Source organism: Macaca thibetana, chromosome 4, assembly GCF_024542745.1.
Source record: "Macaca thibetana thibetana isolate TM-01 chromosome 4, ASM2454274v1, whole genome shotgun sequence".
Classification (NCBI taxonomy): Eukaryota; Metazoa; Chordata; class Mammalia; order Primates; family Cercopithecidae; genus Macaca; species Macaca thibetana.
The window spans coordinates 132,931,907-132,957,157 of NC_065581.1; the positions used below are offsets into that span (position 1 = coordinate 132,931,907).

The following is a 25,251-nucleotide window of genomic DNA, read 5'->3' on the forward strand; positions in this document are numbered from 1 at the left end:
CAAATGACGATTCACCCCTTACCTTCTCTGCTGATGGCAAAGTAGTTTGGCTGACTTTGTCCCATCAACGCCAAACCAAACCAAACAAAATCTAGGTGAAGGCAAGCATCAGGGCTCCAACTCCTGCTGTGAGGAGCAAGCTCTGGGGCCCCGCAGGGTGGGAGGGTGAAAGAAATGCTGGAAGCGGGGTGGGGGAAGGTGAACTGTGTCCCTCCATGGAAGCAGGGACGTCACTGGGAACAAAGGCTCTGGAAAGTCGACAGCAACGGATACAGAAACGTGAAGGTTACCCTGGACGGGGCTTTGTGTCCATCGCACCCCAGACTACCCACTTTGCTCACTCCATTCCTCCCCTCCAGGCTAAACTTGCTCTCTGTCGTCAATGTCCATTCTTTCCCCGGGAACCTCTCGCCCACGTCCCGCAGAGCCCACGCTCTTCCCGCTCTAGGATTCTCTCGCCCTCCTCCTTTTCCTTCTGCCTCTGGCCCCCTTTTCTCCTCTGTCAGCGTCTGCCTCCTCCTCCCTTTCTTTCCGGTAAGCCCCTCGCTTTCCTTCCCACCGAACCCCGACTTCGGGGACCAAGTCAGGGGTTGAGGGAGGCAGGTGGATCCGCTGGAAGGGCCGGGCGGCCGGGCAGGGTGAGAGTTGGCAGGGCGGGGACCCGACGGGACGGGACGGGACCGGACCGGACGGGGCGCGCCCTGCAAGCCGCCCGGGGCGGGGAGAGCGGGTCCTGCCCCTCCCGGGCGGGCGCGCGGCCGGCCCGAGGGGCGGTCCCTGGGCTCCCGCTCGCCGCCGCCGCTCCTCGTTCTGCTCCTCACTCCCCAGCGGCTGGAGGCCGGTACCAGCGGGCAGGAGGCCGGTACCAGCGGGCAGGAGGCGCCCGAGGATGTGTTGCTGGCCGCTGCTCCTGCTGTGGGGGTTGCTCCCCCGGGTGGCGGCGGGGGTCTCGGGCCGGACCTACCCGCACCGGACCCTCCTGGACTCGGAGGGCAAGTACTGGCTGGACTGGAGCCAGAGGGGCAGCCAGATCGCCTTCCGCCTCCAGGTGCGCACTGCAGGCTACGTGGGCTTCGGTTTCTCGCCCACCGGGGCCATGGCGTCCGCCGACATCGTCGTGGGCGGGGTGGCCCACGGGCGGCCCTACCTCCAGGTAAGCGCGTCTCCTCCCGGAGCTCCCCCGGCCGAGCCCGGTCCCGTCCGGACCCCAGCGAGGGCGCAGGTGCGGGGCGTCCCCGGGACCGCAGCTCCCTCTCACCCGGCGCAGCCCCGCGCCCCTAGACACGCTCACTCTCACCTCCGCGGGCAGCGCCTGCGCTCCCGGACCCCAAAAGGCGCGCGGTAGGGAAGCCGAGCCCGGGTGACCCCAGGCAGGTTTCCTTCTTTGAACACTTTCCTGTCCCCAGCGCCCCACTTAATAGAGCCCCCCGCCCCCCAGCCTACACACCTGCAACACACCCCCCTTCATCCCTGATGGGAAGGGAGAAGGACCTAGGCTTTGGCTTTGGGAACCTAACGAGACAGCTCTCAGAGGAGGGAGGGGACAGAGCGCTTTAGCACTTCGCGGACTTGCTATCTAGGAGTAGAAATCTCAGAACTTTACAAATCGTGGCTATTTTGGAGCCCCCAGGCGCGGGGCTGATGTCAGCTATGTCAGCTACGCCATTATCCAGAAGAATGAAGGGTCCCTAAGAATCGCTTAGGGACTTTGCTATTCCGAGAACGTTCAGGAAGCCACATTTAGAGACCGAAATCGAAGGTCCCCAGGCAAAATATCCTATGAAGTGACAAAACTTTGGCTTACTTTAATAACCAACAAAGTCAATTTGACCGCTGCTGATTGCTTTGAAGGAGTCTAAGTAACCACCTTGCCTGTTCATGGGTGCCTTACTAAATAGGAAAAAAAAAAAAAAAAAAAGGAAGAAGGAGATTGTGAGATGACCAGAATGATTAGGTGGTTAGGTTTCCTGGACATCCTTGTTTGATCGTGACCAATGTTTGGATGACGGTGAATGTACACGGTTTTTTACTCGTAAAAATTCATCCGAACATATTGGCCTTTGCTAAAAGTCTCTTGATCCAGATGAAATCTCCGAATTGTTCTGGCATTGCATTAAGGCTTTGTGATAGTATTTAAATCAGTGCTCTCGGTGGATTTAGAGTGCACTTCTTAGTGATTTTATCCCCAAGTTCTCGGTTAGATTTCCACACCTTTTCGACTGAGATATGCCATCAAATTTGAACCCTGATTCTGGCACTGAGCTGTTAACTCTGGCAGGAAATAAAGTGACAAAAATAAAAAGTTCAAAACCACTCTATTGTCTATTTTTTCATAAATTTATCGTTTCTTCCCCCAAATAAGTAACTTTACAACTCCAATAAAATAAAGTTTTATGAGGATTGCATTCTGCTGAAGTCACTGATGTATAAATATTCTCCTCCTGCAGCATCTCAGACATTAACTTTATGAACCAAGTATTTGACCACAAACGCAGGCCTCACTAGGGGAATGACTTACTCTCCTGTGATATAAAGTAGACAATACCTTATACAAATACCTATTTAACGTTTTCTTAAAAAAATTTTTTTGACTGTTTAGGGTGAGGAGTATAGTATGCCCCTTAACTCTCCTTGCATATTCTACAAAAGGGAGCGTAACTCTTACTATACTAATATTATAAAATGGGACACACTTTGAATGTTAACTCCGTATTATTTTCCCCCAAAGAGTAGCATTTCTAGAAAGCCCACCCAACTGTATGTCAAATGAAAGGCCGCGAGTAGAATTCTGATTCTACGTGCCATAATAGGCCCACCACAAAGATAAACTTGGTTAAACTCAGTGTTTTCACCCTGTTGGTGGTTCTTCATAAAGATTGCATAGGACTTAGTTAAGTACTCTTTAGACTGATTTTCAAACATAGATATTTTCTTAAAGTAATTAGTGAATACACATCACTATGAGATAAATTATGACTGGCTGCATTCTCAATACATTTAATGAGCAATAAATAGGATTTCGCCTCCATTTTTATTACTAAGGAAATAAAATTATTTTTACACGTAAAGGATGATCATTTTCTTACTTGGCTGACATATTTTACCATTCCATTTCCCTAAACATTCTACTCATTTTAGGACATATAAAATGCATTAAAATTATGCTATTCGATTGAATGGAAAGACAGTTTACTTAAAATCTGTTTAATAAGATGAAATACACCAAATACTATAAATGAAATAAATGTATCAATTTCAGTTTTATTATTCAGGCAGAATGATTCCATTCTCCAATGCTCGAAATTCAATCTCCTCTCTAGAAACTATTTAAGATTCTTCATACACTAGTGTGAGAAGGGTATTTTCAGCAACTATACCAAAAAGTGAATAGGATTCTCTTTTGTTTTTCTTTTTTTTTGAGACGGAGTCTCGCTCTGTCGCACACCCGGTCTGGAGTGCAGTGGTGCGATCTCGGCTCACTGCAACCTCCACCTCCCAGGTTCAAGCAATTCTTGTGCCTCAGCCACCCAAGTAGGTGGGATTACAGGCGCCCGCCACCACGCCAGGCTAATTTTTGTATTTTAGTAGAGACGGGGTTTCACCATGTTGGCCAGGCTGGTCTCAAGCTCTTGACCTCAGGTGATCCACCCGCCTCAGCCTCGCAAAGTGCTGGGATTACAGGCATGAGCCACCGTGCCTGGCCATAAATAGGATTCTGAAATGTAGCATATTTGATTCTACTGTAGACTTTATGTTTTATGCAATTTTGCTCCTGGTGAGAACAACATTTATATAGAAAAATGACACAAAAAACACTGGCTTCTGGGGCATCAATATATGCACAACAGCCACTAAGAGTTGGACAATTACACCAGGGTGTATGATAATAACGTAAGTTGCTATCCTAGTCACCTCATCATGTGGCTTTTTTGCATATATTTTATTTTATCCTTTTAAATTTAATTTTAAACTAAAACTTTAGTTTTTAAAAATTATTCTGACTTTTATTTTCTAAGTATATTAAACTCTTCTTTTCAAAAGGGTGTTAACTCCTTGAGAACTATGTAAGTGTAAATTTTTATCGATCAGGTAGAGAATCATTGTCTTAATAGAGGTCACAAGCCCAAATGTCTATAGATGTAAGGAAATAAATCTAAGAGTGACTGGGAGCCATTATCTTAAGTGAAACAAACTAGATGCATGTTCTTGCTTATAAGTGGGAGATAAATAATGTGTACACAAGGATGTGGAGTGTGGAATGATAGACAATACTCAAAAGCGTGAAGGAGTGGGAAGGTGTGGAGGAATAGAAATTACTATTTGGTACAATGTATGTTATTTGAGTTATGGATACACTAAAAGCCCTGACTTCACCACTATGCAATCTCCGTGTGTAAAGAATCTGTACTTGTAACCCATACATTGATACAAATTAAAAAATGTGAAAAAGAAAAGAGTGATGAGAGCTTGAATGGAACAGGCAGGATGTAATGCAACTGAGAGGAGATGGCACCAAGGGAACCGGGGGTTTTGTGAGCGAATTACTGTTAAAAGGGAATGTAAATCCAGTATTGCCAGATCTTCTGTTTGTTCTTTTTTTTGAGAGAAGACAAAAATTTAGATTCTCTCTACTCTTTCTCTCTCTCTCTCTCTCTCTCTCTCTCTCTGTGTGTGTGTGTGTGTGTGTGTGTGTGTTTATATAAAAATCTAATTACTAAATACTGGCAGCAATTCAACCATCATATAGTGTGCGTGCACACACACGCACAATTTCAGCTGGGTTATATCTCATAGACAGCCTAATCTGGGACTCGGAGAGAAAGTCTAATGTTAATAAAGAATCAACCCAAGTAATGAAAATTCATGAAAGGCAGAGAGGCAAGTCCCATTTCTTTTTAGGCCAGTTCTATTCTGTGCCAGGAAATGGGTACAGTATTGGGGGCCTTGCGCATTGTTTTGGCTGTCTATTCTTGTGTAACAAACCATCTCCATACAGAGTAGCTTAACACAATGACAAATTTCTTTTGCTCACAAGTCCGAAATTTGGTGGGGACAACTCCAAGGTGGGTGGTTGGAAGGATATGAAGCCTTGTTTCCTTGAAGTTATGGCTGGCAGTTGATGTTGGCTCTGGGCAGGGACCTTGCCTGGTGCTGTGGTAGGATCATAGCCTCTCTGTGTGGCTGCTTGACTTCGTCACAGCATAGTGGCAGGTCCCAAGAGGGAACCAAGAGGCCAGGTGGAAACTGTATAGCCTTTTATGACTTAGTCTTTCGCTGTGGTCACAAGCCCACTAGATTCAAGAGGGAATGTAGACTCTTATCTGAACATCACGTTGGAAGACAGTTACATGGGAAATCAGCAGTGAAGCCCCAAGTCTTGTACTTTCTATGTTGGGAGAGACTTTTTATTACTGATTCAATCTCATTACTCATCATTGGTCTATTCAGGTTTTTTAGTTCTTCTTGATTCAGTCTTGGTAGGTTGTATGAGTCAAGGAATTTATCTGTTTCCTCTAGGTTTTCTAGTTTGTGAGTGTATAGTTGTTCATAATAGTCCCTGATAATCTGTTGCATTTCTTTGGTATCACTTATACCTGTCTATTTTTTCATTTTTGATTTTATTTGGGTATTCTTTCTTTTTTTCTTGGTTGTTCTAGCAAGTTATCAAGTTTGTTAATCTTTTCAAAAAAACTAATTTTCATCATTTTATTGATCCTTTGTATTTTTTTGTCTCTGTTTTGTTTAGTTTTGCTCAGATCTTTATTATTTATTTTCTCCTACTAATTTTGGTTGTGGTTTTTCTTGTTATTCTAGTTTTTTTAGGTGAATTATTAGATTGTTTATTTGAAATCTGTCTACTTTTTGATGTGGGTGTTTGTTACTATAAACTTTCCTCTTAGCACTGCTTTTACTGCACCCTATAGGTTTTGATATATTATGTTTACATTTTATTTGTTTTAAGAATTTTTTTGATTTCCTCTTTAATTTCTTTTTGACCCAATGGTCATTCAGTAGTATGTTGTTTAATTTTCATGTATTTGCACAGTTTCCAAAGTTCCTCTTGTTATTGGTTTCCAGTTTTATTTCATTGTGGTCTGAGAAGATACTTGGTATGATTTTGATTTTTTAAAATTTATTGAGACTTGTTTTGTGTCCTAACATATGGGCTGTCCTAAGGAATGTTGCATGTGCTGATGAGAGGAATGTATATTCTGTAGCTGTTGGATCAAATGTTCTGTAAATGTCTGTTAGGTACATTTAGTCTAATGTGCAATGTAAATCCAATGTTTCTTTGTTAATTTTCTGTTTAGATGACCTGTCTAATGCTGAGAGTGGGCTGTTAAAGTTCCTAACTATTACTGTATTGGAGTCTATCACTCCCTTTAGATCTAGTAATAATTGCTTTATAGATCTGGATGTTTTGGTGTTGACTGCATATATATTTAGAATTGTTGTATTTCTAAATATACATGCAGCTCTTGCTGAGTTGATCCCTTTATCATTACATGATGACTTTGTTTGTCACTTTTTAGTGTTTTTTACTCAAGGTATGTTTTACCTGATATGAGTGTAGCCACTCTTGCTCACTTTTGATTTTTGTTTGCATGGAAGTTATTTTTCCATCCTTTAATTTCAGTTAGTATGTGACTTTACAGGTGAGATGAGTATGGAAAGCAGTGTATAGTCAGGTCATGTTTTTTAATGCATTCAGCCAGTCTGTATTTTTAAGTGAAAGTTTTAATTTGTTTACATTCTGGGTTATTATTGATATGTGAGCGCTTATTCCTCATATTTTATTAATTGATTTCTAGTTGTTTTGTGTATCTTCTGTTCCTTTCTTACTCTCTTATTTTTCATTATTGTGGTTTTGTGGCTTTTCTGTAGTGGTAACATTCTAGTCTTTTCCTTCTTTGTATGTTTGCTCTAGTAGTTTTTATATTTCATGTGTTTTAATGATATTAGATATTGTTCTTTCACTTTTGAGTGTAGGACTCCCTTGGCATTTCTTGTAGATCTGGTCTAGTGGTGATAAACTCCCTCAGCTTTTGCTTGTCTGGGAAAGACTTCATTTCTCTTTCATTTTATGAAGAATAACTTTTCTGGGTATGGTATACTTGGTTGGCAGTTTTTTTTTTTTCTTTTCAACATCTTGAATATATCGGCCCTTTCTTTCCTAGTCTATAAGGTTTCTGCTATTAGTCTAGTCTGATAGGGGTAGCTTTATAAGTGACTTGATGCTTTTCTCTTGCTTTTTTGAGTTTTCTCTGTGTTTTTGACTTCTGATATTTTGACTATAATGTGCTGAGAAGAAGAACTTTTTGAATTGTATGTATTTGGAGACCTTTGAGCCTCTTGTTTCTGGATGTCTAAAGTTTTTTGCAAGACTTGGAAAGTTTTTATCTATTGTTTTGTTAAATAGGTTTTCTAACTCCTTCATTTTCTCTTCACCTTCTCAGATCCTAAATTCAAATATTTGGTCACTTTATGATGTCATATAGGCTTTGCTCATTCTTTTTTTTATCATTTTTATTTATTTTTGTCTGAGTTATTTCAAAATACCTGTCTTCAAGTTCTGAGATTCTTTCTTTTGCTTCATCTAATCTATTGTTGAAGCTTTAGAATGTATTTTGTATTTAATTCAATGAATTCTTCCATTGTAGAATTTGTTGGCTCTTTTTTTATGACATCTACCTCTTTGGTAAATTTCTCATTTATTTACTGAATTGTTTTTCTGGTTTCTTTGCATTATTTTTCAGTATTCTGTTGTATCTCACTGAGCTTCTTTAGAATCAATATTTTGAATTCTTTCTTGGGGGGTATTTCTTAAATTTCTTTTTGATGAGAATCTGTTGCTGGATAATTATAGTGTGCCTTTGGAGATATCATATTTCCTTATTTTTTTCATGTTTCTTGTGTCCTTACATTTATCATTTGTGCATCTGATGTAACGGTTGCTCCAATTTTTTGAATTTGCTTTCATAGGGGATGACATTTTTTGAAGATTTATCTGTGGCATTGGCTGGGTAGGGCACTTTGGCCTTGACTCTAGGTGTGGATGGTTGTATAGTCTCTGTGTAATTTTTCCAGCTGTAAACAGTGTCAGTGGTGTCTGTGATTTCCTCAGTGGTTTAGGGTGTGATTATTAGTGGAGGTTGTGGTGAAGTTTTGCTGGGAACTAGGACATTAGGTGGGCCAATCTTTGGGCCTCAGTGGTGGCAGCAGTGGGTTGAGCATTAGCCTCTCTAGGTGTTGGGAATATCAGGGTGGGTCAGGAGGGCGGGCACGTTATCATACTCCTGGGTAGCAGGTATGCTGTGGCAATGGCAGTAGCTGTGGTGGGACAACTTTCTGGAACCCACGTGGTCAGTGCTGGTTTGGTGATGTCCATGATTAACTGGGCGAGCTGGTCCTCAGTCCTGCAGATGGCACATGAAAATGTACAGCTGCCTTTTTGTTGGGGTGGCAAGGTCACTTCCAGTGGTTCCTGCCTCAGCCCAACAGTGGTGTCTGTGAGTGATGAGTGTCAGTTGGGCACCAGGGATATGGAGGTGCAGGGTCTCTTGGGCCCCCAGGCAGGACACATTGTGTCTGGGGCAGGGCTTTCATAATGGCACTGTGCTGCAGCTGTTTAGGACTTGGGGGTTTGTAGGACTCAGCATGAGCTCCCTCTCTAGATCAATGCTGTCGTGTGATCTCCAGGCAGTTCTCTGTGAGTCTTAGGGCCCATGAGAGTCCAGGGGCTCTCCTATGGCTAGCATTGTAGAATTCTGTGGCAGGCATGTGGACCACTTGGTGTCTCTCACTTACCCTTTCCTCACATTAAGGAGCCTCTCCAGGTTCCCAGCTGATCCCAGCCAAGCTGGCTTCCTTGCTTCCTTTTTATTCCTTGCTTTCAGTGCTTCCCATCACTTCTCTGTTGAATTCCAGTATTCTGTCTCAGATGATCTATTTAAAATGTGATTATCTAATTGCTATTTTAGCTCATCTCCCTGGAAAAGGTGAGTACCAGATGCATTTAGTCAGCCATCTTGAAGCTTCCCTACTACCACTTTTGAGTACCTGTCTACAGGCATCCATTCTATCTTGGCACTACTGAAATTGGGAGCAATCTTTACTTATTCTCCTTTCCTTTCCCACCCCCTTCTCTCTCTGACACACACACACACACAAACACACACACACACACACACACACACACACAAACATACACTCAGTTCGCAAGGAGTTGGAAGCAGTTGGTAATTTTTCAACTGTCCTACTATTCCATACCCTCTCCATCCTAGAAGAAGACTTTCGAAATTCAGCAACCATATATTTTTCAGTAGTTGGCAATCACTAATTCGGGGTTAGATCCAATGAGACTACCTCCAGAGGGCAGTGTGACATTTACCTGCGGACTTGTGGAGTTAAGAAATCAGATTTTACTTTAGGCCACAGGCCCTTTAAAACTATATCCAGGGACCTGGCATATGGAAATCTGCACTGCCCATTTTAATCTTTCTGACTCCTTCTGGAGATATTTCTGCAAAGAGGATATTAACAGGTATGATCAAAATGGGAAAGAAAGAGAGAAGTGTGGTTGTAAAGTGAAGCCTATCTCAGCATAATCTATTGGATAAGTTGTTCTGGAGCAGCTCATGCTTGTGGAAACATTTTCCTTGAATGCTGCCAAGGTCAGTTTCTACACCGTCTTTCACAGAAGTGCCGGGGTGAGGTGGGAAGCCATCTCCTTTTGCACTGGCTTTTCAAAACCTCACTATTTTGTCTTAGTGAATCAGCTCAACTCTCATTGCCCTGAAGGATTCATGTCCTTTCCTTGTTGTTTGCCCCTTTTTGACACAGAGCAACTCTACCCCCACCCGAATCATTTAGCAACTGTGAGTGCCCATTTGAGGTAAGTAATGCAGCTGATGAATGCTGAGTTTGTGTGAATTAGAGAAGAGAGCTACGTTGTTGAATATGCCTGTTGAATTTGCACAAAAATTGATTCACCCTTCTTATGGGGGTATAAATTGCCGGTGAATGGAGACTGAAACATATGTTATTACTTCTTACAGCCTTGCTTGCTTGTCTCAAAAACTGAGGCCTTCTGTGATGCGAAGTGCCTTCAGCAGCAGGGTAATTGCTGCTGGGCCACTTGCTGAGGAAGTGCTTGGAACTGATTTGAAATCACAGAAAACAGCCAGCATTCTTTGTGGTTAACGATGTGCTTCTTTTAAGCACACCCCAGCCAACGGCAACAAAGAAATGTTTGGAAAGCAAATTGAAAGGCTGTAAGGGACAGATGAAGAGAGTGTGCAACCCTGACACAGCTCAGCTGGTGCTTTGTTAAGAGATATTTATAAGTCTTCGGATTATGCCCCCCGATTTCCAGACAACGAAGGGACCTCTCCAAGCATCATGCTTTGTGCATTAGTAATAAGGACACATGCTCCAGAGTAATGCTGGAACACAGGATGATGCTCTTCAGCTGTATGCTTCTCACTGGCAGAGCAGATGATTTCATAATTAGCCCGAGGAAACAGGCAGACCTAACCGCTAAGGAAACAATGCACCTGAATTGACAAACAAAGTTCAGGCTTTAGGCAACCGATGGCATATTTCTGGAGTGTTGGAAGGAGAGGCAAGAGTCTACTTCAAAGAAACTGAATGGTGGTTTATTGATTTTTTCATTTGTAATAGAGCCCTGTTAAAATAAAGTTACTGGTGAAAGAGATGAATTTATTACACATTGTCATGTTTCTGTAAGTATTTGATCCATATGTAATTTAAAAAACTGCATATGGATGACTCACAATGCTTTTTATTGTAACTTAAAAAAATAACTGGTAAATAACTTTTAAACAGGAAAAACATTTCTCCAGGAAGCTTCTTCTAAATCTATTTCTTTTTAACTTGTTAAATTTCAGTAGGGAAAAAAGCTGTTCATAAGGACACCATATAGCATACACGCAAAAATGTCTGCAAAAATAATTTCAAATGGATAATTTTTATTAACTGTAAGCTAGGGATTATATATCTGAATATCATACGAGTAATGTATGGATCAGATTTAATTTATTATGAAGGTCTGTCTTATGTCTAATTTAGCCAAACATTGTGAGAAAATCTTGACACCATTCCTGCTTTTATGAGCTAAATATTGATGTTTTGTGTATTTACTTGCTGCCTCTTAAGAGCTCATACTTTGGTTGATTGCCCTCAAACCTCCTACTGTTCCTTGCCTCTCCCTTCAATGTTTCAGGTGAGAAAACCAAACCTTAGGTAACTGTTAAATGGCTTACTAGGGCCATACAGATCAGCAGCCTGGATTTATTCCTCTGAGGCCCAATTTGGTGGTCTTCTTCTCCTGAAAGCAAACTGTAACTTACATAAAAACATATGTTAATTTTCCTCCTAAATAGTGAAAGAACATGTATAATCAGATACATTTTAAACAAATTCATAAAATGAAATCATGGCATTTCTCTTACTGCTTTTATTCCACTATAAATGGCACACTTACACATTTCCATAACATGATGTTTATGATTTTTCATTCATCATATGCCATACCTTGTGATAGGTCCTTACAGTGTTTCCTCATGCAATTCTCATGATAGTCCTGTGAGGTCAATATCTTATTACTCTCATTTCGTAGGTGTATAAACCTGGGGCTCCATGTCACACAGCATAGAAATCATCTGTGGCTGTCATATGACTGTTTCAGGAAGATACTCAGAATGTTGGAATGTTCATTTACTGAATATTTACTGAATATTTATTGAACACTTCTAGATGCTGGGGACATGATACTGAATGAGATAAAACCATTGGTATTAAGGAGCCCGTATTGTGGTGGGGGGTGGGGTGGCAGCAGTCAACAAATAAATAAGCAAGAGAAACATCAGAAAGTGCTAAGTGCTGTGCAGATAATTAAAACGGAGTGACGTGATAAGCAGTGTGTCTGTGTGGCTATTTGAGATTAGGGTGCCGATACTCAAAACATGAAAGAAAACAAGTGTCCCAAGTTTTGAAGATTATCTTTCGACGTTAACCATAGTGTGTACAATTCAAAGCATTATGTACTATGAAGAAGATTATCTGGCATGGGCATCAAAGAACTCAGTAGACCTTGAATACAGGAAACTACCTACCTGAGGAAAATATAATTAATGTTTTTTCAAATGTGTCTGAACTGCATGAGCTCTCTTTTCTATTTCTGTGGGATTGTTACACAGATGTTTAGTAAGCTCAGCTAGAGTAAGCTCAAGCTTTGATCTAGAGACTTGGTGATTTTATAGAAGTTTCTTTCTTAGTACTAGGCATGGATGTATTTCTCTTATGTTCTGTATTCTTTCTCATCTTCAATAATATTAAAGAGCTAAAGGCCTTTGAGAAGATAGATCAATAAAAAATGTATATCTGGGGAAGATTTCCATCTTTCATACAATTTTTAAACTAAAACTTTGAAGTCTCAAGTTTCTTAGGAAAAACTAAATTTCTGCCTTTTTTCCCCTATGAAGTTTATACATTGAAATCTCACTTATAAAAGGAAACTCATGATAGATGTAACCAGGTAGACACTAGGCCTCCTGGTACTTGGGAGACCCAGATCCTTTTGGATAGGGCCAAGATGAGTTCATGCTATGGCAGACTGCAGTCCAGTCATGAGCAGTCAGAGTTAATAGAGAAGTGAGAACTGAGAAAGATACTTTTTATTCCTATGTCAAAATTTCAAGCTCATCTGCACATTAGAATCACTTGGAGATGTTTTAATAATTCCAGTGCCCAGGCAACCCCGTCCCCCACCAGTCAAAGCACAATCCTTGGGAGGTGGACACTGGCATTAATATATTTTTCAAGTTTCTCCTTTGATTCTGATGTGGGGCAAGTACAGTAACTACTGACCTTATGTAGTTAGGTTCTTTGGTGGGAATCAGGCAACTCAACCTGCAGAAGCCTGGAAAATTCCAGGCATAGGACATGGGGATACAAAGCAAGATTCCCATACACAGCCATTCAGAGTGACCATCTGATGTTTTAAGCAAGGGCTAGCATGTGCTTGCACATTTAAGATTATTTTTTTAGATAGGAAAATAAGCTGGGTTTTCCTGACATGGAAACTCTTCTAGGATAAGCTTAATGGGTAAGTATTTTCACTAATTTATGTAGTGAAGGCTGGGCACAGTGACTGACACTTACAATCCCAGCTACTCGGGAGGTTGAGGCAGGAGGATCACTTGAAGCCAGGAGTTTGAGGCTGTAGTGAGCTGTGATTGCACCACTGCACTCCAGCCTGGGCAACAGAGCAAGACTCTGTCCCCCAAATAATAATAATAATTTATGGACTGAGACAACAATTGTTGAACTGAGGGTAGAGGTGTGTTTAAAAATTTTCTGAACTAGGAGTCTTTCTTTCATCCTCATAACCCTCTCCCATTCCTACACACCTTTTGTCAACCGGTACCAGCTGCTCTATTTCTAAGCAACATGAATAACTGCACACACAGAGTTTAAAATTTAACAGTTGTGTGTGGTCACAGGGCGTCAAAGCAATGTTAGTTCATTTCATTAGTAAATGAAAGTCCTAGGTAATTCTAGGCTTTTATTTAAGCCAAGAGAAGTATTCTTCTCCAAAATCTTTTATTAGAATTCACAGTAACAAAATGGACCCCCTTTTTATTCTGAAAAATTCTCCAGCGTCTTTCCAGTTATGTAAATAGATACCCCTTCCCTTTTGCCTCCATTCTCCAAGGTTACTAATAAGCAGTGAAATGCCCTCAAGCTATAGTTGCAGAGGGAGGAGGAGGAAGAGTAACAGCAGTGGTGGATAATTAGTATCTTATTAGAGTATGAAGGAACATTTGCAAGTTGATGACTGTGTCAATGCTGCCAAATCTTCTAGAGGTACCAGGAATAATTCCATGTGGTTGGCAGGTATTCAAGAAATATCTGCTGAGAAGTGAAGAGCAGGAAATCTTCTAGACTGGGTATGAATCCCTGCACTGCTTGCTACTTATTCATTGTATGGCCCTTGGCAAACTCCTTAACCTAAGTGATAGTTTCTTTCTGTGAAGAAGGGAGATCATATTTAATGCATGGGCTTTCATGAGGATTAAATGAAATAGGCATGTAAAACTCTTAGTAGAGTGTGTGACACACTGAAAATATTTAATAAATACAAGATATTATAATGAATCAATTGCTTAGCGTAATGAGAGGATGGTCAGAAGACCAGATGAAGACAAATATTCCAGCTTTTGAACTTAGGGAAAAGGTCTGCACTAAATGTATAGGTAGGAGAGATTATAGTAATTTTTGAAAAAACTTCGAAGTGAAACTTGAAGTAATTGGTTTGTGAACACCTTGTAATCATTAATCACTAGAGACCGGCATGGTTTCAGTACACACAGATTATACAAGACTGCATTTTATTTTGCATTTGATTTGCTGGACCTGTAGATTAGGGTATTAAATATAGGTGCATCTGAGTGACAGTAAGGTATTTTGCAGGGTTTCTCACTATATCCTTATAGAGGATGCACTAATAAAGTTGAATTAGTTGTAATCATTAATATTTTAAACCCATACCCCAAACTCTTTTTTTTTTTTTTAGATGGAGTTTCACTTTTTTGCCAGGCTGGAGTGCAGTGGCACGATCTCAGGTCACTGCAACCTCCACTTCCCAGGTTAAAATGATTCTCCTGCTTCAGCCTCCAGAGTAGCTAGGATTACAGGCGTGCACCACCAAACCTGGCTAATTTTTGTATATTTAGTAGAGATGGAGTTTCACCATGTTGGCCAAGCTGGTCTCAAACTTCTGACCTCAAATGATCCACCTGCCTCGGGTGGAATTACAGGTGTAAGCTACTGTGCCCCGCTCCAAACTCATTATTAATAGACTAGCTACATTAGATTACATAATGAGGACTTAAAAGATAGTGACATTCTAAAATAATAAAAGGAAACTGAAAGTTAAAAATTCATTGGGAATACAAGTAAAGTTCAACAACTCTGTTAAAAAATGATCCATGCATGTACACAGTATAAAACTGTACTTAACTGGAATTCATATGAAAAAGCTCTAAGTATTAGCTCATATTGTATTAGCTCAATACAATGTGGCTGCCAAACTGATAAATGCAATATTAGCCTAAAATTCTACTGTTCATATCAAGGGAAGTAATATTGACATAGCACCCTATCTTAGGCTGACCACACCAGAGGACTCCTTCTGGAAACAGCTTTTAATGGACATGTGGATAAACTGGAGCATATCAAAGAATTACAAGGATGGTTGAAACCTTGGGAAATCTGAGAACCTGAGGAATGAAAAACAGCTGGCAATATTTTGCCTGGAGAAAGAACAACGAGAAAGACATGGTCATTGTCTTTGGAGTAGTAGTGGACAGTCTTGCTCAGGAAAGGTGGATTAGTTCCTACTTAGTAGGCCCCAGAAGAAAGAAGACCCAATAAATATAATTAAAGAGTAGAATAATTTAGCTTACTATAGGGAATACATTTCTGACAACCAGAGCTATTAAAATTGAGTGGGTTGCCTTGTAAGATTGTGAGATCATGAGCATTGTCACTGGAAGTATTGAACACTATGTGATCATTTCTTAAAACATTTTTGAGACAAATTCTCCTTTGGTGGGAGCTGGAATTAAGTTTCCTTCAGCCTATCTTCCAACTTATGTGTGATGCTGAAATTACTTTGCCTTTACACTTTCAGGTTATTCAAGAAATGAATGGAGGGGAAGCCATTAACAACTATAAAACTATCTATATTGTTTTTTCACCTGCCTCAAGAAGTTCGCCTGGTCTCTGGATAGACATACATTGAATCATTACAAAGGTTATGAGAGTATTTCATCTCTTTTCCTGTTTTTAATTTCAGTATATTGTTGGGTGCACTGGCTCATGCCTGTAACCCCAGCACTTTGGGAGGCCAAGGCAGGCAGATCACTTGAGGTCAGGAGTTCGAGAGTTTGAGACCAGCCTGGCCAACATGGTGAAACCCTGCCTCTACTAATAATACAAAAATTAGCCAGGCATAGTGGCGGGCACGGGTAATCCCAGTTACTTGGGAGACTGAGGTACGAGAATTGCTTGAACCCAGGAGGTGGAGATTGCAGGGAGCCATGATCGTGCCACTGAACTTCAGCCTGTGCGATAGAGTGAAACTGTGTCTCAAATAATAACTAATAATAATAATAATAATTTCAGTATATTTTGAGTTCTCTATAGTTGTTATATATAAGTTTTGAAATCTGAAAAAATAATTAAAAGAGGGAAAAGAATGTTTTCTGACTGGTATATACTCAAAAGAAGGTGGAGGGCTTCAAAAGCAAAGCTGAATGTGAAGTTTCCGAGGTCCTGAGCCCCTCCCCAGTGATGCATTGCTTTGACCTAAGAACGGTCTACATGTTCTCTGCTTCCTGGCCTTCCCTCTAGGTAGGCATCTGAAACTTGACCTGACTTAACTCCAACCTGTTTCCTTCCCAGGCTTCCCCATCTCACAAATGGCACTTCTTGTTAGCTTTAGCTCCAGTCAAAAATTAGGAGCCATCCTTCTTTCTGCTCCTTCCTTCACCCAATATATAAAACCGATCTTCAAGTTCTATTGACTCTTCCTCGAAACTAAATCTAACACCTGCCTACCTCTCTCCAGTGATACTACCACTCAAGCTTGAACCTGCAGGACCACTGCCAGGCTCCTAAGTGTCTTCCAACCACCACTCCTATTCCTTCTTCTCCTCATTCTTCACATGGAAGCCACAGAAATATAGAGATACAGATATAGATATACATTATGCCACTTGCTGCTTTTAGTTCCCTACCATGGCATATAAGTTATCACAATGTCTGGGTCCTCATCTGATCTCTGCTAACTTCAGGGACCCCTTTGGGCACTGTAATTCAGTCCCACTAGCTTTTATTTGCTTCATCACACTGGATAACCCAACCTCCTGTCCAGGCCCTTTTCAATAGCTACTGTCTCTTCCTGGAAACTACTTTCTCCACACATTGCATGGACGGTTCCTAATTGTGGTCTCAGCCTAAGTATCATCGCCTCAGTGGTGACTTTTCTGATCACTCACCCTGAAATAGCCTTCTGATTCACCTGTTATCTCTGTTTTATTTTTCTGTAAGTATTTCTCTAAACATTGTTGGATATTTTATTATTTAAATTTCTTCAGAAATTGTCTGCCCCCCCACCCACAACTAAACTATAAGTTCCATTGTCTACTGCCCTGTATAGTCATGTATCCTCAAGCCTACACAAGGTCTGAAGAATAGTCACTCAATAAAGTATATGCTGGGGAAAGAAAGGAGAGGGGAGAAGGAGGAAGAAAGGAAGAATGAAAGGGAGGGAGGGAGGGTTGAAGGAAGAAAGGACAGAGGAAAGGAAGGGAGGGAGGGAGGAAGGAAGGAAGGAGGAAGGAAGGAAGGAAGGGAGAGAGGAAAAGAACTAGTTTTAACTTAAAAATTTGTTCCTTGCAAAAAATAGACATAACCAGTTAAGATAATTCTTTTTTTTTTTTTTTGAAACAGAATCTCGCTCTGTCGCCTAGGTTGGACTGCAGTGGCATGATCTCAGCTTACTGCAACCTCCACCTCCTGGGTTCAAGTGATTCTCCTGCCTCACCCCACTGAGGAGCTGGGATTACAGGCGCACACCACCACGACCAGCTAATTTTTGTATTTTTAGTAGAGATGGGGTTTCACTATGTTGGCCAGGCTGGCCTCAAACTCCTGACCTCAGGTGATCCGCCCGCCTTGGCCTCCCAAAGTGCTGGGATTACAAGTGTGAGCCACTGTGCCCAGCCATCATCCAAATGTTTTAAAAATTAAGGTGATAGGATGAAGGATAGGATGAAGGCAAAATAGCATCTTACTCGCATGGTGTAGTCTGAAATTGTTTTTTCCGCTGAAATATATTATTCCAAATGAAGAGTCAAAAATTTGATTTTATTCTGTATCTTTCATGATTCTATAATTATAGCAAGGTATTACATTATCCTACGTGACAACTGAAATGAGACAGTTGGCATGGGAGAAAATTCAGGATGTTTGTTGTTAGGTGAACAACAACTTAAAGAACAAACAGGTTGCTCAGGTGGGCCTCTTTCTCATTGGAACACTAGCTACAGCGCTCATATTTTGGCATTTTGGTAGGTATTTAACAGATCCCTTATTAGACACAGGCAGTTTCAGCTTTATCTGAAGTGGTTTCCAAAAGGTAAGCACCTTCTATTTTGACATTCCACTTAAATTTCTAAGATTAGTGAAGAAATAACTTATTAAGATCAGCTTATATTGAACTCTGAAGATTGTGTTTATATAATTTGTTTATACAGCTCGATGATATTTTAGGATCAAAGATTCCCTTTAATACAAAATATTTATTATTATACTATCAATATTACTAAACCACCATAATACTTATTATAGAAATTAATATTATAAACAAATGTTTGAAGTAACGAGGCTTTTGAGATTTAGAAAAAGAAAAACTACAAGCACCTGTTGAAGAAAATGATGATAGATGGTAACATTTTTCTCAAGAATCTCCCTGCAGCTGTGCTTACATTCAGTTTTCCTAGCTCAGCCAAGGTCTATTCATATCTTTCATTACACCCGTAAGAGTTTTTACTTCCTCCTGTGTAACACAGCACCAGTCACAGATTTTATTTGAGAGAAAAACAGACTAACAATGAGTGAGAATCAATTTAACATCTGTGTCATCATACTTTTAAACAAGAGGTCATAGCAAGGTTTTTTGGTATATGTTATCTCAGTTTGAAAGTGACAGCAAGTACTCATGCTATCATGCTAAATAATAGATGTCAACTTACCACCAGCTTCTGATGGCAATTTATGTTACTGTTGCTACACAGCATTTCAAAACCTCAAGTATATATTTCATACGTTTTTCAAAGCACGAAGTGTTCAAAAGAAAAAATATCTTGTGACAACGTGTTTCAGGAGTAATAGTCTATGGAACAACTGAAAATTAGCTTTATTATTGGAATTTAATTATTGACTCATATTTTCAGGTGTAACAAGTAATTTTTATCTAAATATGTATAAACAAGCTAAATACATAATCAACATAATCACAAAACCAAAAATCATACCTCAGTGATGATTCATATTGAAACTGATCTAAATCAAAGTATTTGAATTAGAATATGATTGAGAGCCACATAAAGCCATTTGTATAGAATAACATTACCTCAAGTATATTTCACTTTGCAGATAATTAATATTGTATAAATGTGAGAATGACTTGTGTGTATCAGCTTTTATATTTACATTTTTAAAAAATCTACATGTTTTTTTCTTAAATTCTTACAAAATTTATGCAGAATCATGATTCTCTGAATCCTCGCCATCCTTCTTACCCACATAAAGCCTAATTTTAATGATTCTTAATTGGAGTGACTTTTGTCAATATTGTATATTTATGATACATATATGATATGTTAAATAGATATATTATACAATTACATTTTTATAATGACTGTGATATCAGGCCACAATAATAAGAGTGCACAGTGATCAACATTTCTATTTTTATTTCTAAAATCCTGGAATATAAAGCACCATAGGAAGATAGCTGAGGAATGGCCTTTACCATGAGTGCATAATAGGGCTGCATTTGATTCTATTCGCTAAATAAAATGAGGAGTGGGTGAGAATGTCATTTAGTTCTAATTCTAAAGGTGAAATCAAATGTAGTGAAAATGATCTAGGAAGTTTTCTTAAATATCTCCTAAGTACTATCCAGTATGGTTTTGTGAATATCAACTTTTAAGTGACTTTACCCGTGTTCGAACTCTTAATTGGTCAGTGTTTTACTGTGTCTGTTTCATTCTCTAGTATTTTTCCTAGAGGATGATAGTAACACAATAACATATCCATTGATTATCCACTTGAATAACATTTATCCTTTTGTCAGACTGTCAGGAAACTTAAACTCATTTAACACTTGTTGTCAGCTTTAACCAATCTAAATCTGGTTCAAGACTGATGGTTTTATTGCTGACTATTCTTTCAGTGGCTTGCTTTCTTTTTCTCCTTCTATTTCCCTCTTTTCTTTTCTGCTTTTCATCCTCCGGGCAAGAATAGTTGAATGCTATGAAGTTTAGGATTCCAGTTTTGGTTTTTTTGTTGTTGTTTTTTGGTGGTTTTTTTTTTTTTTTTTTTTTGCCTTTTTCTCTTCTTTTACTTCATTTAATTGTGCTTTTAAGTTTGGCCAATATACCACTTCTTTTGTATAATATTGACAGCATTAAAGCTGTATTTGATTACAGTCCATGTATTTTCTTAATACGGACAGAAGAAATAAGGTACTACTGGGGAATACTTTGGTCCCATTAAGTTAAACTATTTCTGTACCACAAAGCCGTGAATATCAGATGATAGATTCTTGTGTTTTATCTTTTACTTTCAAAATTATCTCCTTATTTAGATTTAACAGAAAGAAAAGCAGGACGCTCCTTTTCAAAGTGTGTGCATGTATTTCTTGAGCATCTTCAACATGCCAGTCACTGCGTTGGGTATTGAGGATGTAAATTAACATCAGAATTCCTTCTGAAACATGACTTCTCCCTCTTAGATCTATTCTTTTTTCTTATTTACTTAAAATAGGTAGGGTATTATCTCCTTGTGTAAAAGGATTTAAAATAGTTGTTGCATGTATAAACTCTTTTTTCTGAATACTAATGTCAGCCTCCTAAGATTCATGTGCATGTAGCAGCTAAAAGGTCACAATAACATTCCCAGATTTCAGTGCCAGATGTGTCTGTATGGCAGATCATACAGACCTAAACTCATTCTAGCATCTGGTTAAACACATTCCATATCCGGTCTTAACCATGTGTAAATATAATTAAGAGCAAATGGGAAAATAATTTTCTTCCCCCGCTTTTTTTTGTTCCATTGACAGTGTAAATAAGTATTCTAAAGGCACAACTTTATAACTGAAATACTCAGATTAACTTTTTAATTCTAGGCAATTATCACATGGTTGAGAAGATAAGGCAATGCCTAGAATAGATTGCATGCTACATGGGAATGTAGATAGAGGAATAGGGATTCAGAGAGGGAATCATCACTTCTGGTTGGAATGATCAAGGAAAACTTCATAGGGGAAATAGAAGCATGAGCCTTAGCAGAAAAAAGAGATTCAGTAGGTGGAGTTAGTGAAGAGTATATCTTAGTTGAATGAAGACAGTGGGGTGGGGGGGATAGGGAAGAAGAATGTGAACAAAAGCAAAGAGCTGGGAAAAGGCAGAGTAATTGAAGGGAGCAATTAGTACAGGTGCTGTGGTGAGATTGATAATAGGTAACCTGGAAAGCCAGGTTAGGCTCAATGTGAGGAAACCTGGACTCTAAATTACAGACTTTGTACTATATACAGTTGAATACAATGCAGTGACATGCTGAGAGTGATTTTTCAAGGAAGACTATGACAGAGTATGTAAATGTGGACTGTGGGAGATAGGAGAAGTCAAAATGAAATAGAAATAAAAGGTAGGTTCATTTTCAAAGGAAGACTTGATAGAAGCAGGGGCTACGTGTGGAGATGTGAGTCACAGGAAAGAAGTGATAGAAAACTACAGGTTGGGCATGGTGGCTTACACCTGTGATCCCAGAATTTTGGGAAACTGAGGCAGGTAGATCACTTGAGCTCAAGAGTTTGAGACCAGCCTCGGCAACATGGTGAAAACTCATCTCTACAAGAAATAAAATTGAAACCAGGAGGATGAGGCTGCAGTGAGCTGTGTTTCCACCACTGTACTCCAGCCTGGATGACAGAGTGAGACCCTGTCTCAAAAAAGAAAAAAAAAATAAAGACTACAGTTTTGAATTTAGATAGCTAGGAGAATGGCAGTATAATTAAAGAAATTTAGGAACACAAGTAAAATATGAATACAATTTTGGATCTATTGCATTTGAAATGACAATAAGACTTCCAAGTGAAAAAGACTTTTGAATATGTGATGCTGAATAAAGGTAATGATTTGTAACTGTTGGAGCAGATGAGATTCCCAAATGGTGAAATATGAAGACAGAAATATAATTTTAAGGACAGAACTTTGAGGTCCTTAGTTAGGGGATGGGAGGTGAAAATAGAGCCAGGGAATAACAGAAATAAACTGTTCAAGGTGGACAATCACTGTAGGGCTTTCCATGTGGAGAATGTGCCTTGCTTTGTTTCTCGGACTTGTTCCTAAACTTAAGGGGAAGAATTCAGTCTTTTATCATCAAGTATGTTAGCTGTAGGTTTTTTATAGGTGCCCTTTAAAGGGCTGAAGAAGTGCCCTTCTATTGCTAGTTTACTGAGACATTCTGCAGTGAATGAATGTTATCAACTGGTTTTTTTCTGCATTTATTGGGTTCATCATATGGTTTTTCTTTTTTAGACTTTTGATGTGCTAAGTCGTATTGATTGATTTTCTAATGTTAAGACAATTCTGCACAATCGTGCTGTATTATTCTTTTTTTATGTTGCTGGCTTCTATTTGCTAAGAAGTATTTTTATTTCTATATTTAAGGAAATACACATCTAGGTCCATGAGTAATATGGTGTGTAATTTTTTTGGTAGTGTCTTTAATTTTGGTGACAAAATAATGCTGGTATAAAAAAAAGAATTAGGAACCCGGCAGGTGGAGGTTGCGGTAAACTGAGATCGTGCCAAGCTGAGATCATGTCATTGCACTCCAGCACTCCAGACTGGGCAACAAGAATGAAACTCTGTCTCAAAAAAAAAAAAAAAAAAAAAAGAAAGAAAGAAAGAAAGTTAGGAAGTGTTCTGTCCTCTTTCATTTTCTAGAAGAATTTGTGAACAGTTGGTATTACCTCTTCCTTAAATATTTGGTAAAATTCCCAGTGAAAGCATCTTGGCCTAGAATTTTCTTAGGAAGGTCTTTACCCATGAGTAGATTATAGGGCTATTCAGAGCACCTCTGTTATTCTGAATGACTTTGGCTGGTTTTTGTCTTGTCAGGACTTTGTTTCTCATCTGAAGTATCCAATTATTTGGCTTCAAGATAAGCATAATATTATTAACCTTTTAGTGTCTGTAGAATCTATTGTGATGTTTCATTGACATCTATTTTCTATTTATTCCATCGTCTCTTTATTTTTTTTTCTCTTTTTCTGCTTTCTTTTAAAACCATTATTGTTATTTTTATTCCATGAAGTAGATATTTTTTAGGATAAAAAGCATGAAAATGGGAGCTCTCATATCTCATAACTGAAATTCTCTCAATAAACTGAGATGTGTAATCACAAGCTGAGGGTGGGGAAATGTCAGAATCTTGCATAGAGAAGGTTTAGAATATTTGTTTTGGGAGGTGTCTTCAGAAAATAGCAAGAGATTAACATGGATTGCCAGCCATTAGAAGGGCCCAGCTGAAGTAAACATGTTAAATAATAATATTATTTGGATAACTAAGGTGTATTGTAATCAGATCTGAAGATCTGCCTCCAAAATAGGACCTCAAAGTTAGAAAATGTGAAAATTTTTTTTTTTTTTTTGAGATGAAGTTTTGCTTTTGTCACCCAGGCTGGAGTGCAATGACGCAGACTTGGCTCACTGCAACCTCTGCCTCCCACGTTCAAGCAATTCTCCTGCCTCAGCTCAGTCTCCTGTGTAGTTGTGAATACAGGCACCTGCCACCACGTCCAGCTAGTTTTTGTATTTTTAGCAGAGACAGGGTTTCACCATGTTGGCCAGGCTGGTCTCAAACTCCTAACCTCAGGTGATCCAACCCCCTCGGCCTCCCAAATTGCTGGGATTACAGGCATGAGCCACTGCGTCCAGCCTGTGAGAAAAATTATAGTGGAATTACCATGGTGGTTAGGTTAGTTCATATTTAAATTTTATTTAAAATAAGATCCAACCATATTTTCCTTCAGGAATGTTGAAGATATGAGCTTCTTTCAGACAACTGCATTTTTCCAGGAGTTCAGAACTTTGAAAGTATTGACAGCTGTCTTTTCTAAATATTAAGCACTCACTTGATTACACAGGGCAGATGGCGCAAGGGGTCATCAATATAAGTTGAGCAAAGTTTCTCTCATTTTCTAATAACTGAGTTATCTGAAAAGCCAGAAAAAGGTGGAATAGCTGGAAGGAGTTGCTATTGTTGAGTGGAAATAGAATGAGTGGAAAATTGGCAAACCAACTGGATATTTTGTGGAAATAATGGTTTTGGAAACATATTTGCAAGAGTCGGATAATTATTCTACTCTTTGAACTGATTACAGTTTGTATTGTATTGCAAAAACTGATTGCTTGGATCATGTAATGAAGTATGAGTTCAGTGAAAAGGCACAGTTAACTAATCGAAATTTCTCGTTGTCTACAGACATTGTTATTTCATTTACATATTGAAAATCTATGTGATGAAAAATGGGAAAATCACAGATTCACAGGAGTATTTCATTTAAATTGCTTTCACAATTGCAACCCAGTTCTCAAAATAAGAATTTTGACAAACCTCAACTTTGGCAGAAGAAAAGTAACATTTTATGTGAAAAACTGACATAGCTAATTTCTGGAGACAGAAAAAATAAACAAAAATAAATGTACCCATCCTATGCCAGCACTGTAGATGAGTGAAAAAGGATCCAGACTCTGGGGCCAGAGTGCCAGGGTTTGAATCCTGCCTTTCCATTTATCAGCTGTAAATCCTGGGCAAGTCACTTAGCCTCTTTGTTCTTTGATATCTTCATCTGTAAAACAGAAAAATAGTTTTATCTAATAGATTTGATTTGAAGATTAGTTTAGTTAATACATGTAACAGGTGCAAACAGGGCCTGGTGCATATAAGAAGCTGTAGTTATTGTTAACATTGTGAAGAAAGGTGAGTTAGACTCTGCATTGCCAATAATTTGGGATTTTAAGATACTAAAGAAAATCTAGATGTGGTACCCTGGATGGGAAATACATGCACACTTGATAATTACCATACAAAGGTGCTAGGAATAAAAATGCCAAATGCCATCTATTTGACTATGACTTTTATAGACAATGTGAGGTTTTGTCTTGTATATTGCATTTTCTCAGTCAAACATAGCAATCAGTTCTTCAAATACAATTTTACTGTTAGTAAAAGTAATTATAATTATGTTTCAGCATGTATATTCTAAATCAACTGTACAACTTCTCAAAAATAAAATATCATTAGGTACTGAAAAACAGAAAGGCTGTCATTAAGGCAAATTTGTGTCTTTTATAAGTGACA

The 25,251-nt window shown here is 39.2% G+C and overlaps 1 protein-coding gene across 1 annotated transcript in view; it reads left to right on the forward strand.

Annotated features, from left to right (window-relative positions):
* The first annotated feature begins 858 nt into the window (after positions 1–858).
* MOXD1 (monooxygenase DBH like 1) overlaps positions 859–25,251 on the forward strand; it is a 103,421-nt gene continuing 79,028 nt past the window's right edge. Inside the window, exon 1 of the mRNA XM_050787990.1 lies at positions 859–1,153. Coding sequence (XP_050643947.1) covers positions 890–1,153 — 264 coding nt within the window. The 5' untranslated portion in view covers positions 859–889. The remainder of the gene's footprint in view (positions 1,154–25,251) is intronic.